This window comes from Gallus gallus, chromosome 11 (assembly GCF_016699485.2).
Source record: "Gallus gallus isolate bGalGal1 chromosome 11, bGalGal1.mat.broiler.GRCg7b, whole genome shotgun sequence".
Classification (NCBI taxonomy): domain Eukaryota; kingdom Metazoa; phylum Chordata; class Aves; order Galliformes; family Phasianidae; genus Gallus; species Gallus gallus.
In genome coordinates, this window is record NC_052542.1 from 7,961,153 (window position 1) to 7,974,548 (window position 13,396).

General features: G+C 56.3%; 1 protein-coding gene across 5 annotated transcripts in view; it reads left to right on the forward strand.

The window, feature by feature from the left end:
- The window catches only part of VSTM2B (V-set and transmembrane domain containing 2B), a 183,433-nt gene that overhangs the window by 158,031 nt on the left and 12,006 nt on the right, over positions 1–13,396 (forward strand). For 2 of the 5 annotated variants that reach the window (XM_040645954.1, XM_025154297.2), the window contains 4 exons: positions 7,715–7,866; positions 9,726–9,910; positions 10,965–10,994; positions 11,258–11,657. In XM_040645954.1, the coding sequence (XP_040501888.1) occupies positions 9,782–9,910; positions 10,965–10,994; positions 11,258–11,657 (559 nt within the window). In that variant the 5' untranslated portion in view covers positions 7,715–7,866; positions 9,726–9,781. Of the gene's footprint in view, positions 1–7,714; positions 7,867–9,081; positions 9,508–9,725; positions 9,911–10,214; positions 10,545–10,964; positions 10,995–11,257; positions 11,658–13,396 lie in introns of those variants that run through there. The other 3 variants (XM_025154298.3, XM_015292425.4, XM_040645953.2) reach the window with 3 other exon arrangements.

A 13,396-nucleotide genomic window follows, 5' to 3' on the forward strand; every position in this document is an offset into this window, starting at 1 on the left:
CCACACTGTGACATGGGAATTCGTTTTGAACAAACCGATAGGATTTCTTTTAGCCGTAACCACCAACACCAAGGTCATGCTGCTGGTTCCCAGAGATGTCTTGATGGTGTCTCACTGATAGAGAAATATAGACAACAGAAGAGCTTTCTAAATGCAACGAACGCTGCTTGTTACTAGGATTTGCAGTACGTAACTAGGTAATCTGTGACTCACTGTGATGGACTCCACCAGAGCCTCATTAACCAACCAAGCCTGCCTAATTGACTTGGCATTTCTCATGCACGCAACCAGGCCACGAAGTGGGACTTTACAAAGCTTTGTTCCTGACAGCAGAAAGGATTTTGTACAAAATCATAAGCAGCAGTGAGGAATCATCACCCATACGATAAGAAACCCTGTCAGGCAGGTAATATAGTGCTGGCAGGCAGTATGAGATGAAGCATGGCAAGGTTAGGATTTGGAAGCCAGCGAGGGGCGGAGGTTTTGATAAATCCCATACAAAGCTGGCTTTGAACTCTTCTGTGTGATGCGTATAGCAAGAGAGCCGCGTGTGCCTTCCAGGAAGGAAACAGACAGCATTTGGGTGAGCCTTGGCTGCCAGGTGCGGGTTTCTGAGGTACCGCAGGCAGTGCCCCGCAGCCCCTCCCCAGCACGGCAGCCATCCCCGGAGGGCCGATCCCTGTGCCAGTGCCAGGAGGGCACGGCCCGCTCAGCCCTGGCGCACCACGGCCGGTGCTGGCAGCGAGGAGCCGGAGCCCCGCGCCTCACTGCCCAGCTACGGCAAAGTGCTTCTGACATTTCTCCCCATTTGTGAGAGCAGCCATCTGGCCAGCAGGCTTGTTCTGAGGTACAGAGCGCAGCTCGGAGAGGCTTTATTGCTAAGATGCAATAAAAATAGATAAGCAGAAAACATCATGTGTAGAGCACGCGTACACAGAATAATAATGCTGGGGAAACAGAGTGGACTTCTCCAAAGTGCAGCTTAGGTTGGAAGCTCTGGAGCGGTCCGTGAGCGCAAACAGCTGTAAGAGAAGCACCAATTTTGTTGGGATAGAAAACCCTAATCAGTGCTTTCCTTCCATCTGCTAACAGCGCCGTGGTTGAATTAATTCTGGTAATCACTGCAGTTAACATCTTCATAGCTGCCTTCTGCCTGAAACCTGAGCTCCCTGGCGGCGGAAAGCAGTGTGAGTAGTGGGGCTGCTGTGTGCGTAAGGAGCTCGAAGGGAGAGCACGCGTTGTAGTCAACTTTAAAAGGATTATGAGGCTTATCTCCTAAAAAAGATCAGAACAAAACGGAGACCTTCTGAACAATGGAAATCTCTATCTCTAACTAGCAGCGTAGTCAATTTAGTTAAACAAATATCTGTGTTTACATGGTGGATTAATTTCAGATTAGTGAAATAAAAGCCCTAATAGTTAAGTAGCTGTAAATATTTGAGTCGTAACGTTTTGGTAGAGCTGTTACTGTTTATTTCACATATCTTTCTGCTTAACGGTATGATTTTTTTCCCCGGGCAGCGAATCACGTGGGTTCGTTTCCTCCTGCAGGCTGCAATGTGCTTTCGGTGGGTGCGGATCTGCTCTGCCTGCAGCCCCCAGGGCTGGGCCAGGAGCACCCTGGGCACAGTGCAGTCGGAGCTGCAGCCCCACAGCCCCCTGCCTGCTGCCCGCCGGCTGCAACACCTCACAGATGTCATCCGTGCAGCCTGATCCGCAGGAGCACAAATTGGTTCCTGGCGTGCTCTGAAGCCTGTCCTTTCCAGCCCACCTGGATACCGGCCCCCGTGTTTGAATGGCTGCCTGCGGTGAACTGGGCATGAATGAATTACAGCTTGAGAAACGGTCATTCTGCTCACAACATTTGTCCCAGACAAAGGCTTAGATCAGAGCAAAGTCACTCCTGAGGATCAGGACTCTGATCCACGTAAGAGAAGGGAGGAACATGTTCATATATCCAGGCTTGTTATCTGTGCGGTTATCTATCACCTAAACTGACCTCCTGCTTTCAGAGGGCACATCTGAAGGCAGACCCATGCTTATCCCTAGCAGGAGAGTGAACAGTGTAAGAATTTGTTTTCTAAAGCCCTGCAAATGCAGCTATTTGTCAATTAAGTGCTTTGTTAGAACTGTTTGCTCACCCCAGAACACTCATTGCATGAAGATCTCTTGTCCCAGACTCTTCCAGGATACTTTTGCCAATTAACTGCTGGAACTTTTGCTTCTATGGTGGTCGTTATCAGTACTTTAAACTGGCAGAACCCTATCTTAAATGTGTGTGTGAGTCCAGCTCCCCCTGAGTGCTTCGCTGAATCCATCTTTCCATATGTCCGATGCCTGATCTGAGTTCTGGGCTGAGTCCACACATGAAAGGTGCAGAATGGAGAATCGTCTGCCTTTCAGCTCTCACCGCTGTGTGCTTTGCTCAAGGCACAACCTGCCCAGGCCCTCTGGAGTGGGAGTCCCTCCTCCCAAGGCCATCGGATGTTATGGTAGCAATAGCCCCAGCCAGGCTTGCCCAGTGCCACATCCCAGAGCGCTGCTTATGTGTCAGCATTGCCACTTTTTAACTGCAGGGAGCGGTGAGGAAATACCAGCAAGTAATTGATCCTGCTCAAACAAAACAGCCATCTCAGCTCTAATTTAGGATCCATGGTTTCTAACAGTCTTTTTGAAACGGTGGGTAGTGGTGGGCTGACTCCTCAGCAGGCTGAGGGGATACGCTGTCAGTGTTGTCTGCTAACAAAAATATGCACATCCTTCCACATCCCCGACCCTGTTCCGGGCACTGTGCTGTGGTGTGGGGATGTGGCCATCAGGCAGGCAACCATAGGATGCAGTGATGCAGCCCTGAGCCAGCTGGCAGCTGCGGGGGCCCAGGGAGGTGGCATCAACAGGGATGGGATGGGAAGTCTGGCCCAAAGGTTTTATTTCACCAACAGAAGTCGTACAAATGATTAAGTCAGAGATCTAATTCATCTGTGTGGTACTCGCTCAGGTGTTTCAGCTGATAAATGAAGACGTCGACTTATTAGCCTAGTTTTGGCAGAATTATTAAGAGCGTGTTTGCATTTAGGCTCATTAAGGGAGATATCTAAAACCAGAAGCATCCAAAATTAATGGATGCCTTTTGAAACTCCAATGAGTGGTGATGCATTCTTTTAGAAGTGGATGGGTTCTTGTGGCTTAGGCAGAGAGCTCCTTCAACGGTAAAAGTACGGTCTTGAGCTTCAAAGGAGAATGAATTGAGTGCTCAGAAGCCCTTCTGTGCTCAGCCCAGACAGGATGTGTTCAGCACGAGGTGTTTGTGCCCCGTCTCATTTTGTGTTGTGTGTAAACATGAAATTGTTGTGCTGCTTGAATTTTTCTTTTCCCCTCATTCTGTCCTCCATGCTACCGGTTGGCAGGATTTCTGTACGTGTCCCACTTGCATTGGTTCAGCTACATTTGCAGTAGCTGAACGAACCGACCAGGATCACACTATCGGTGCCTTTTCTCACCTGTGGTTTAAAGACAGAATGCAGGCATGATATGTCCTCAGGTCCCTATCTGTTACAGTAACTTGCATCCATCTGGAGTACTCCCCTACGTTTGCACACATATTTGATGTAGAAATCCTTGCAAGTCATTGAAAGTACAACACCCAGCTCAGTTTTAGCTCCAAATGCTGGATGTTGTATGTGCGATATACAGAGAGAGAAAGGTAACTTCAGATAAAGTAAAACCTATCTCAGACTGTTGTTGAAATGATGGCACCTGGCAAAAGGAGCACAACCGAGTCCCGGTGGGTTCCCCCCACACCTGGATCAGCAGCGTGGTGAGGCCAGCAGACAAAGCCCTGCGGAGAACACTGTGTGTCCTGCTGGCTCAGCACACAGCAGCTCTCCTCCCCACTCCTGCAGAGCAGTGTCCTCACTGCCAGGGCTGCCCAGCAGCCACACCAGGAAGCCTCGTGCTACGTTGCTTCATCCAAAAGGTTTTCATAGCAGCTTGAGCTTCGGCCCTGGACTGGAGGCAGGCAAGAGATGACTTTTTAACAGCAACATATTTTTCTTCCAGTGATTTATCGTGCATTTATTGCTTTTTTTAAAAAGGCAAGAAGAAGAAAATCAATGCACTCCAAGCAAATAAAACTCATTTCCCTACCACCAGTTAATCAGGCTTTATTTGCTTAGTATCTGTGATGTTGCAGTAATTATACTAATTCTTCAGTCATCCATTGAGTATCTCTTGAAAAACCGGATAGATGTGGATTGAATTTGTAATTCTTTCAGGTGGTTTTCTTTTGCTTTGTACTGTTAGGGAGCGTAGCACGGTGTGATCCGGCAGTGCAAGCAGTGCAAAGGAAAGCAGTCTCAGCCGCTTTTAAAAAATGAAGCAAAATCTTCAATTGTACTGATAGAAAACACAGATTCTTTAAGTCTTCTACAGTGGTTCATCTCCTCAGCTCGTTGGGAGCTGACGGATTACTGACACGTTTGTGTGGTGCCACCAAAACGTTTGCAGAGCGGAGGCCTCAGCTTTGAAGAGGTCGCGGCATATCTTGTCTGATCTGTTGGTTTCTCGCGTGGATTTTCTCCATATGAGGTTCTGGGAGCTCTTGGAGGTCAAACACACGTCCATTTTCTGCGTGGGAGATTGCTGGTTTCTCTGAGCTGAGTGCCTGATTGCCTCAGTCAGCGCTGTTCTCTCTTGCACCTTCACTTCCTTTTCCAGCAGGATAATTAGTCTTTATTCGTAACGTTTTGGCTCCAGTTCCCTATTACTACCACTGTGAGAATGTGACGTACCAGCATGTTGGTAAACACCTGCTCAAATTACTGCCTAACATAAACGTGGAATTTTGGGGATGATGGGATCGTGGAATACCCCCGAGCTGGGGGGGACCCCCATGGATCCCAGCATTCAGCTCCTGCCCCAAACTCTGACCCCGTGTCTGAGAGCGCTGCCCGAACGCTTCTGGGACTGCAGCACGGTGCACATAGGCTGCCTTCTCTTCCTGCCTGCTCTTGCACAAGTGTCTCATGCTGTCAGATCTTTCAACGCGCAATATCAGAGGATTAGAGAAAGTAGAAACTAAAGGCAATTAAAAATGCATTTGCTGCATAAAGCAAGAACTGTGCCTAGCTGTAATGCAGAGACAGACATGCTTTCTACCTTAATCAGATTTATGGACAGCAGAATGAAGCTTTTGGGGGGAAATGTCACTTGTCCGGAGTACAAGAATGAATAACACCAAGCCAAACAAATAGCACGGGCTGATGGCTTTAACCCTGAGTTTCCTAACGTGGGACAGTGGGTTCTTTCTCACATCATGAGCTGGGCTTCTGCCTGTCCATAATCCTGCACAGCCCACGGCTGCGGATGGCAAAGAAAGCCATGGTGTGCATGGAGCAGAGTGCAGCCCTTTCCAAACTTCTTGCAGGAATACAGATAGATGAGAGCTGAGACCTGGGGGAGTGGGGGGAGGGGGGAGGAAGGAAGGAAAAATGCAATTATACCTCTTGATTTGATGTTAAAGCGGTGACATTTTAAAGGCAACCGGGCTGGCAGCTGCCAGTCCATTGTTACGAGCTGCTCTGAGGCAGAAGCACCACACTGAAGGTCACTGTGCTGGAAGCGGAGCGGGGAACATTTTAGCATCTCTCTCTTTTGCTTTCTTTGTTTGCTTACATCCATTCCTCACTTGTGCCCCTCACCTGTTCTCTGAGCACAGTGCAGCCCCTGGGGAGGTGCTGCCCTCAGCCCCCCGCGGCCCTCCACAAAAGCATTTACTTTCTGCCGGCAGCAGCAGAGCTGGGCCCTGTGACTATGAAAATACATCCATGTAGTGAGGGAAAAGCGAACAAAAATCTACAGATAGAGCACTGAACAGGACTTAATTCTGCTGGAGGATTTGGGGCAGGGATGGATGTTGCTTAAATGTGGTAGGAATACCGAGTGTCCTTGAGTGTTTTTGCACCAGCCCAAAGCAAAGGTCTCCTCACACGTGCTTTGTGGGCGTAAAATCAGATGATCATTGCAGCTTTCTCCTCCGGAAATGAGACCTACACTGGTTTAGTTTTTGAACGGGGTAACTCCAAACAGCAGGGTATGAATAAAGGCTCCTCAGCAGCCATTAGCAAGTCCTTTGGTTATTCAAATAATGGGGCCGTACATCATTTTTAAAAGTTACGGGGAGAATTGTTCTTAAATGTCAGCAGCTACACAGTGCTGGAATCACTTGCGGGATTTCCCACAAGTCGCCTTCAACACGGCCCAGCAGCAGCCGGAGCAGCCTCCCATTACCAGCCCGTGAGTCACCGTGCCTGCCAAAAGCCCCGGGTGGCGCTCTGCTGTTGGTTGCCATCACCCGTGTGGGAGCAGGAGGAAGAGAAGGCAAAGATGGCTCCCTATGGGAGGAACCAGCTGGCTCCATGCAGCGGCCCCTCAGGCTGCCTGGCTTCCCAGAAGGGTGCTCAGAGGAGCCAGGAGGGGACGTCAGGGCTTCTTCAGCCCCTCTCTCTCAGGCTTTAGGGATGGAGCCATTGGGATCACGCGGCCGAAAGCAAACGCTCCATGTCTTTGCTTGTCCTGCAGCGGAGTCTTCTCTGCTGAGATCTGATTTGGAAGTGGAAAGCTATGAGGAAGCCACGGGACTTTTCCATAAAAACAAGCAATTTCAGTTTGCCCGGCTGTAAAATAATGTTATCTCCGCGTCGCACAGCGTCGCGCAGTGCCTGAGTGACGGTTACGGCAGAACCACTCATCAACAAAACACGGCCTTCACTGTCAGCACCTGAATTCCTCCTTCATTTCCCTGAGTGCTGCCGGTGTGGGTGATGCTGCAGGGCCAGCGAAGGGAGCTTCTCACTGGGGCGTCCTGCTTTCGTCAACCGCTCAGGGCGCGAGCGTGGGCAGGTGAGAGCTTAGGCGCTGCAGAAGTCCCTTTTGCCGGCAGGATTGAATCACTAAATGGCTTCAGACGTCGTTGCAATGCTGAGAGCAACATGATTTGCGCAGAACACTTGCTATTCAGCTTCGAGCACCATAGTCCCCCCATTATAATTTTAGTAGAAGATGAGGACATAAAAGAGCCTTGTTATTGCTCTAAGTTAAGACTGTGGAAAACACACTCATGTTCCTAATTCCTGACTTTAATTGAATACAGAGATATCGGTGCTCGAGTGCTCAGCTGCTGCATGGAAAATCAAATTTGGCGGCCGGTAAATACCGTGGGACTGAAGGTTTAATGGTATAAACCAAGGGGCACGCTCGAGATGAAGCTGCCTTCACTTCAGCAACGCTGTTACCACAATAACAGCCTTCGATTTATGAAAATAGAACTGACTTAAACGCATTTGCCTTTCCTTTTCGTTTTTATGGCTTATTTTTTATATCCAAGAAACAAAAGCCTCTTACCATCAGCCGGGTGTTTCTACCATCCCAGCCCACATAGAGTTTCTCAGCGCTGCAGTTCCAGAAGAAATCTTTAAATATCAGTTTTAAATAAATACTTAAGTAAAAGGTTTTCAAGTACGGTTTGCCGTAACTCCCCATATACCCACTGCGATTATCGGATGGGTAGAGGTAAGCACAGATGCTGCACGTTCTGGGTAGGTGAGAGGCCGGAGAAAGAACCCTTCCTCGTCAATCTGCCATGCTTCCAGAGCTGCCGTGTCCAGCTGTGTGTGCAGATCTGTGTGTGCTGACGGTGTGCTCTGTCTGTCCCCAGGTGTCCCTGAGCCCTCTGAGGAGCACCCACTGCCCCACAGCCGCCCCGCCGGCACAGCACTGCATTGCACTGCACAGCACTGCACTGCACTGCACAGCGCTCCTGCAAACCACTGCCCGGCTTCGCTCCCTGGGGACAGCGCTGCACAGCCGGTAGGTGATGGGCTGCTCGGGGGTCACGGAGCTCCCTGCAGTGCTGTGTGGCTTAAGGCTCTCCGTGGAAAGAAATGATAGTGCTCACGGACTGTATGGAGCGTGATGAGCTTTTGGGTGGAAAGCAAAGCAGAAGCGATCGTTGGGTTATTTGATGAAGTGGTGTGTGATAACTGTTGCAGTCAAGGCCCTTATGGTTGGCTGGGACTGAGTGTGCTGCCTGGGCGCTGGGCTCTGCTGCTGGCAGGGGTGAGGCTGGGCACAGGGCAGGCTCCAGGGGCAGTCTGGAAGGGAGCGCGGAGCTGCACTGTACCACAGACCTAGCAGGGGACCGCTGCAGGGTTCAAATCCTGCTATAATGAGGGGAAATGACTGAGAATACTCCAAAGGAAAAAAAAAAATCCATTAGGAATATGGATTGATGCAGCCCCAGGAACCCACCCATGCTGCTGGAGGGTGCTGCTGGGAGGTGGGTGGTTGGGTGCTGCCAGCACCCAGTAATCACCGTGCAGTGACTCCCAAACAGATGTGTCTCAGTAATCAGGTCCATAGAACTCATCACGTGTCCGGTTTGGCGTCCTGGTTCAGAGTGAAACCTTTAGAAGTAGAAAGAAAAATGTTCTACGGGTCATTAAATCCACTCCGTGTGCCACTGCAGTGATGAAATTAAGCTGTGGCTGAACAAGATGGTGCCTCCAAATGGGACTTCAGAGGAGAAATAAAGCAAAGATGGTAGCGAGGCGCCTTGGATTTATTGAAATGCAGCCTCCCCTCATTACTTAGTGCAGCCATCAGTCTGTGCTGGGGCAGTAGCTCACTGCAATGACTTCGCTGCCATGACTTGTGAGCATTTCTGCTTCTTAATTGGGACGTTTGCCTGAGAAACAGCTGATCCGCAGAAGCATTTTCTTTTTATGACGCTGCTCTAAATCACTAGAGTTGGTTGGTGGGTTTTGTTGGGTTTTTTTTTTTTTTTTTTTGGTCCCTTAATGCATTTTAACAAGTAATAAACGGGGATTTAGGGAGCCTGACAGGCACGGAGCCATCAGCCCGCGGCACGCAGCTCCGCGCTCCTCCGGGCGGTCCCTGCCGGGCAGCCCGGGGACAGCGGGGCCGGGAGGGGCCGGGCGGGGCGGGGACACGCGGGGCGGGGCGGGGCGGGGCGGGGCGGGAGGCGCGGGCCGGACGCGGAGCGGCCGCGCGGGGGCAGAGCTCGGCGCCGCGGGGCCGTGCGGGTGCGGAGCGGGGCTCGGCTGTGCCGCCGCGCAGCGTCACTGGGATGGGGCTCGGAGGGGAGCCCGGCGTCGCCCGCGCGCTTCTGGACGGTGGGAGCTCCTCTTCGGCGCAGGGCAGCTGAAGCCGCTCGGCCGCCGAGCGGATCGCCGGGACGGGATTCTTTTAATTCCCGGGAACGCCGCTTCCTCCCGCGGAGTGCGGCCGCCGGCCGCGGATGTTACAGTAGCTTCCCGCGGACGCGGGGCGGCCGGGCGGCTTCGGCTGTCGGGGAGGCGCCGGGCCCCGCGGCGTGCGATGGATTGAGGCGCGCCCGCAGCGGCCCCATCGATGCGATGGAAAATCGGGGGCTGCTCTGCACGCTCTGCTCCCTGGTGCTGCACGCTCCTCTGCTGCTCGGCGTCACCGGTGAGTGGGGGCTCGGCCCTCCGGGGGGCTCGGCCGGGGCGCAGCGGGGCGGCTCCGGCGCGGCGCGGAGCCCCGGGGCGGGCGGCTGCGGGACGGCGCTCCCGGGCCGCCCCCGCCGAGCGGCCCGGTCCGGTCCGGCCCGGCTGCAGCGCGCTGCCCGCGGCGCTCGGAGCCCGCTCGCCGCTAACCGGCCTCGTAACTCTGTGTTCCCCTCCCAGCCACCTTCACCGAAGTTCCCAAAGATGTGACTGTTAGGGAGGGAGACGATATCGAGATGCCTTGCGCTTTCCGAGCCAGCGGATCCACCTCTTATTCCTTGGAAATCCAGTGGTGGTACCTCAAGGAACCGGCCCGAGAACTCGCACACGAACTGGCCGTCAGCATCCCTGGCGGCAGGAGCAAGGTAACGGGCGGGACGCGGCCGGGGGAGAACCGGCGAGCACGGAGGCGGCCGGGAGCAGGGGGCGGCGCGGCCTCCGGGGAAGGGGGGAATTCACCGTAGGAATATAAGGACGGCGTCTGAAGGGCTGCGACTAGAAAGCGCTCGGAGTCCGGCGGTGAAACCGGGAGCGAGGGCTCGGAGGTGGCTGGGCTCGGAGGTGCGGGCAGTGCGCTGAGCGGGGCGTCCCCGCGGGCTGAGAGCTCCGCCGGCAGCTGCGGGAGCGGCGCGGGGCAGCGCCGTGCCGAGGCGCGTATCGCGGGGTGCGCGCGTACACCTGCGCGTGTGTGCGGCTCGGCCAGCCGTTTTCACGCAGTCGGGTGTAGAAATTAAAATGCATGAAGTAGCGTTAAATCTGGCGTGTCCCCTCCCCCTAGCGAGCATCCGGGCTCGGGGGCGGGCGCCGTTCCGAACGCTCCGCCGCGTTTCCCCGGAACGGCCGGATCGCCCCGCAGCCCCCGCTCCGGTTCGATGCCCCGGGCGGTGCCGGCGGGGTGCGGGCGGGGGCCGCTCGTTTTCCTGCAGCGCAGCTGTAGGCGCTGAGCTGCCGCGGTGCCGCCCGGATGGGGAAAGCGTAACTCGGTCGTCAGACGGGGAGGTAAATCGCTCGGATTTAACCTCGTAGAAAAAGCCGCGAGTCGCTTTCACCGAAAGCGATGGCGGGGTGCGCGCGGAGCGGAGCCGACGGTGCAATAGGCGAGAGCTGCGGCATCGCTCGAGTTTGACGCCACTTAGCGGGGACAGCCCGGCAGAGGAGGGCAAAGCGCTGGGTGCGGGCGGCGGGCCGTGCTGCGGGACGGCGCTCCCGCGGGCGGAGCGTTTCGCGGCGCGGTGCCGGAGCTGCCCGCGGAGGGAGCGGCGCCTCGGTGCGTACCGCCGGGGCAGGCCGGGCTCTGCCTTCCCCCGTACCGTGGGCGGGGAACGTCGGATCTACTCGTCCGAGTAGCGGGGTGGGAGGGAGCGCCGCTCCGCGTGCCGCCGGGGCGGGCTTTGACCTCTCTTCTTCTCTGTTCCTCAGGTGGCGAACAAAGACGCGACGAAGATCAGCGTAAGTGCAGCGGGCGCGGCGCGCACCCCTTCCCGTCCCGCCCCGACGGCACCGCCCGCTGTGCCCGGCCCGGCGACGGCGCCGCCGTCCGGTGCGGCCACGGCGTGGCGGCCGCTCCCTGAGGGCGGGAGGTGGGGTGGGGGGGGCCCGGCGGCTGCTACCGTCACCCCAGCGCTGGGCCGGACGGCGCAGCTCGCCGCCGAGGGGGGTGGAGGGGCGCGGGGCGGGGCCGGCGCCGCAGCTGAGGCTCCGCTCTCTTGCAGACGGTCCGCGTGCAGGGCAACGACATCTCGCACCGGCTGCGGCTGTCGGGCGTGCGGCGGCAGGACGAGGGCGTCTACGAGTGCCGCGTGGCGGACTACAGCGACGACGAGACGCAGGAGCACAAGGCCCAGGCGCTGCTGCGCGTCCTGTCCCGCTTCGCGCCGCCCGACGTGCAGGCGGCCGAGGCGGTGTCCCACATCCAGAGCGGGGCGGCCCCCCGCCGCCACGGCCTCGCCGGCAGAGCCACGCCGCCGCCCGGCCCCGGGCCCGGAAAGCGCCCGCCGCCGCCCCCCGGAGAGCGGGGACCCTCCGCCGCCGCCACCGCCTCGGCCTCGCCGCCGCCCGGACAGGGGCAGGGCCGGGGGCGGGCCGCCATCCTGCAGCAGCAGCACGGCTCAGGTAGGCGCGGGGCTGCGCGGGAGGGGCCGGGGCGTGGGACGGCCGCGACCTCAGCCGTCCCGGATCCGCTGCGGGCGAGCGCCGGAGGCGGCGGTGCGGTGCCGGTGCCGGTGCTGCGTTGCGGCTGCGGGGGGCCGCCGTACCGTCCTTCGTGCTGATGGCGGTGGGGGGCGGCCTTCTGCCGTGCCCGAAGAACTCGGGCTGTTTCTCACGCAGGAGTTGTGCGTTGCGGTGTCACGTGCAGAGCAAAGCGAGCGTTCCTGAGCGCTTACGGGACCCGGGGGTGACCCCGGAGCTCCCCTTCCTTTTGTGGAACTCGCTGACCGCGGGCAGTTAAACGCGGTGCCGCGAGCCGTTCTCATGCAGGAAGGAGCTGTCGTCCCCCCTCCTCCGAGCCCGGCGCCGGTTCGCATCTCCCTGTCCTCTTCCCCCCCCCCCCCCCCCCCCCCAGGGCTCTGCTGGGGCTCTCCGGGGATCCGCGGCCCCGAGGCTCTGCCTGCCCAGCCCCGGCTGGCGGCTCGTGCACACCGCGCCGTGCGTTGGGGACGGGTCTGGGCTGCGTTGAATGCTGCAAATAAAACACCGGTGTTACGGTCGGCGGTGGAGGTAACGGAGAGATAAGAAGCGGCGAACGAGGTGGCAGAATGTAGGAAAGCATTTTGTGGGGTACCCAGGTGGAGAGCGATGGTGCGGGCTGCACAGTGGTAAAGCTGGAGCTGCGTACAGTGTGGGGCTCTGGGAAAGCTCGGAGCAGCAAAGTAAGGTGTAGAGCAGCACCTGCTGTCCTCTGCGCTGCAGAGGCGGCTCCTTTGGTGTTACTGCCGCGTGCTCTATGAAAGCAGTGTGTTTGTAGTGTGTGTTTCCTATAGAGAGGACCGTGGGGTGAAAGCGGCTGTCTGCTCAGGTGGGGCTGCAGGGCCCGGTGCTGTGCTGGATGTGCCCGGTATGTGTGCACAGCACCGCGGTGTGCCTGAGCTCAGTGCTGCACGTCTGGGTGTAGGAACTGAATCACCTCACGTTGTTACTCAGAAGCCTTCAGCATTTTAAGCCCTTTGGTTGCACGCAGGGATGTTTCCTCCGCACAGAAGCAGAAGCGGGCTGAAGTGCTGGGTCTGCTGCTGGTGGTGATGAAGGCTCTGCCAAAGCCGGTGGCGTGGCACTGGCTGCCGTGTCCCTGATTCACTGGGGTCTGATCCTCTTTCCATTGCAGCAGAGCCCTACACGATGTGCTCAATGCAGCAGAGTAGGGTTCTTCTGTGCTGTATTCCAGCGTGATTATAGGCAAAGTGCTGCTTTCAGGTGTGCTCTTGTTGGCTTCAGCCCCAGCGTGTGTGCTGTGTGGGGAAAGGTGATTCTTTGCATTGTCGTGTGGGATTGAAGCGTGAAATGATCAGAATCAACATATCTGTCAACAAGATGTCCTAAAGAGCGGAGTCCCACCTGATGGACCAAACCATAGATGGAAAACCCGCAGTGTGGGACAAGTGCTCCAATAGTGCATTTGGTTTAAGAAAAAATAGCGGTCGGTAACATCATAGTGCGCAAGGGAACAGATCCGAGCTGAGACTGCCCACTATGCTGGGAATACTGCCTGTTCCAGTAGTGCTCTCTGTTGAAGTTACAGCATAAAACGTCAGTGCTGTGATCGCGTGCGGCTGGAGAAGATCACTGCCCCTCTGCCAGTAAGGCGGGCTGATGGGAAACCCAGCGCTTCCTGCAGGGAGGCAGAGCCTGCTGGT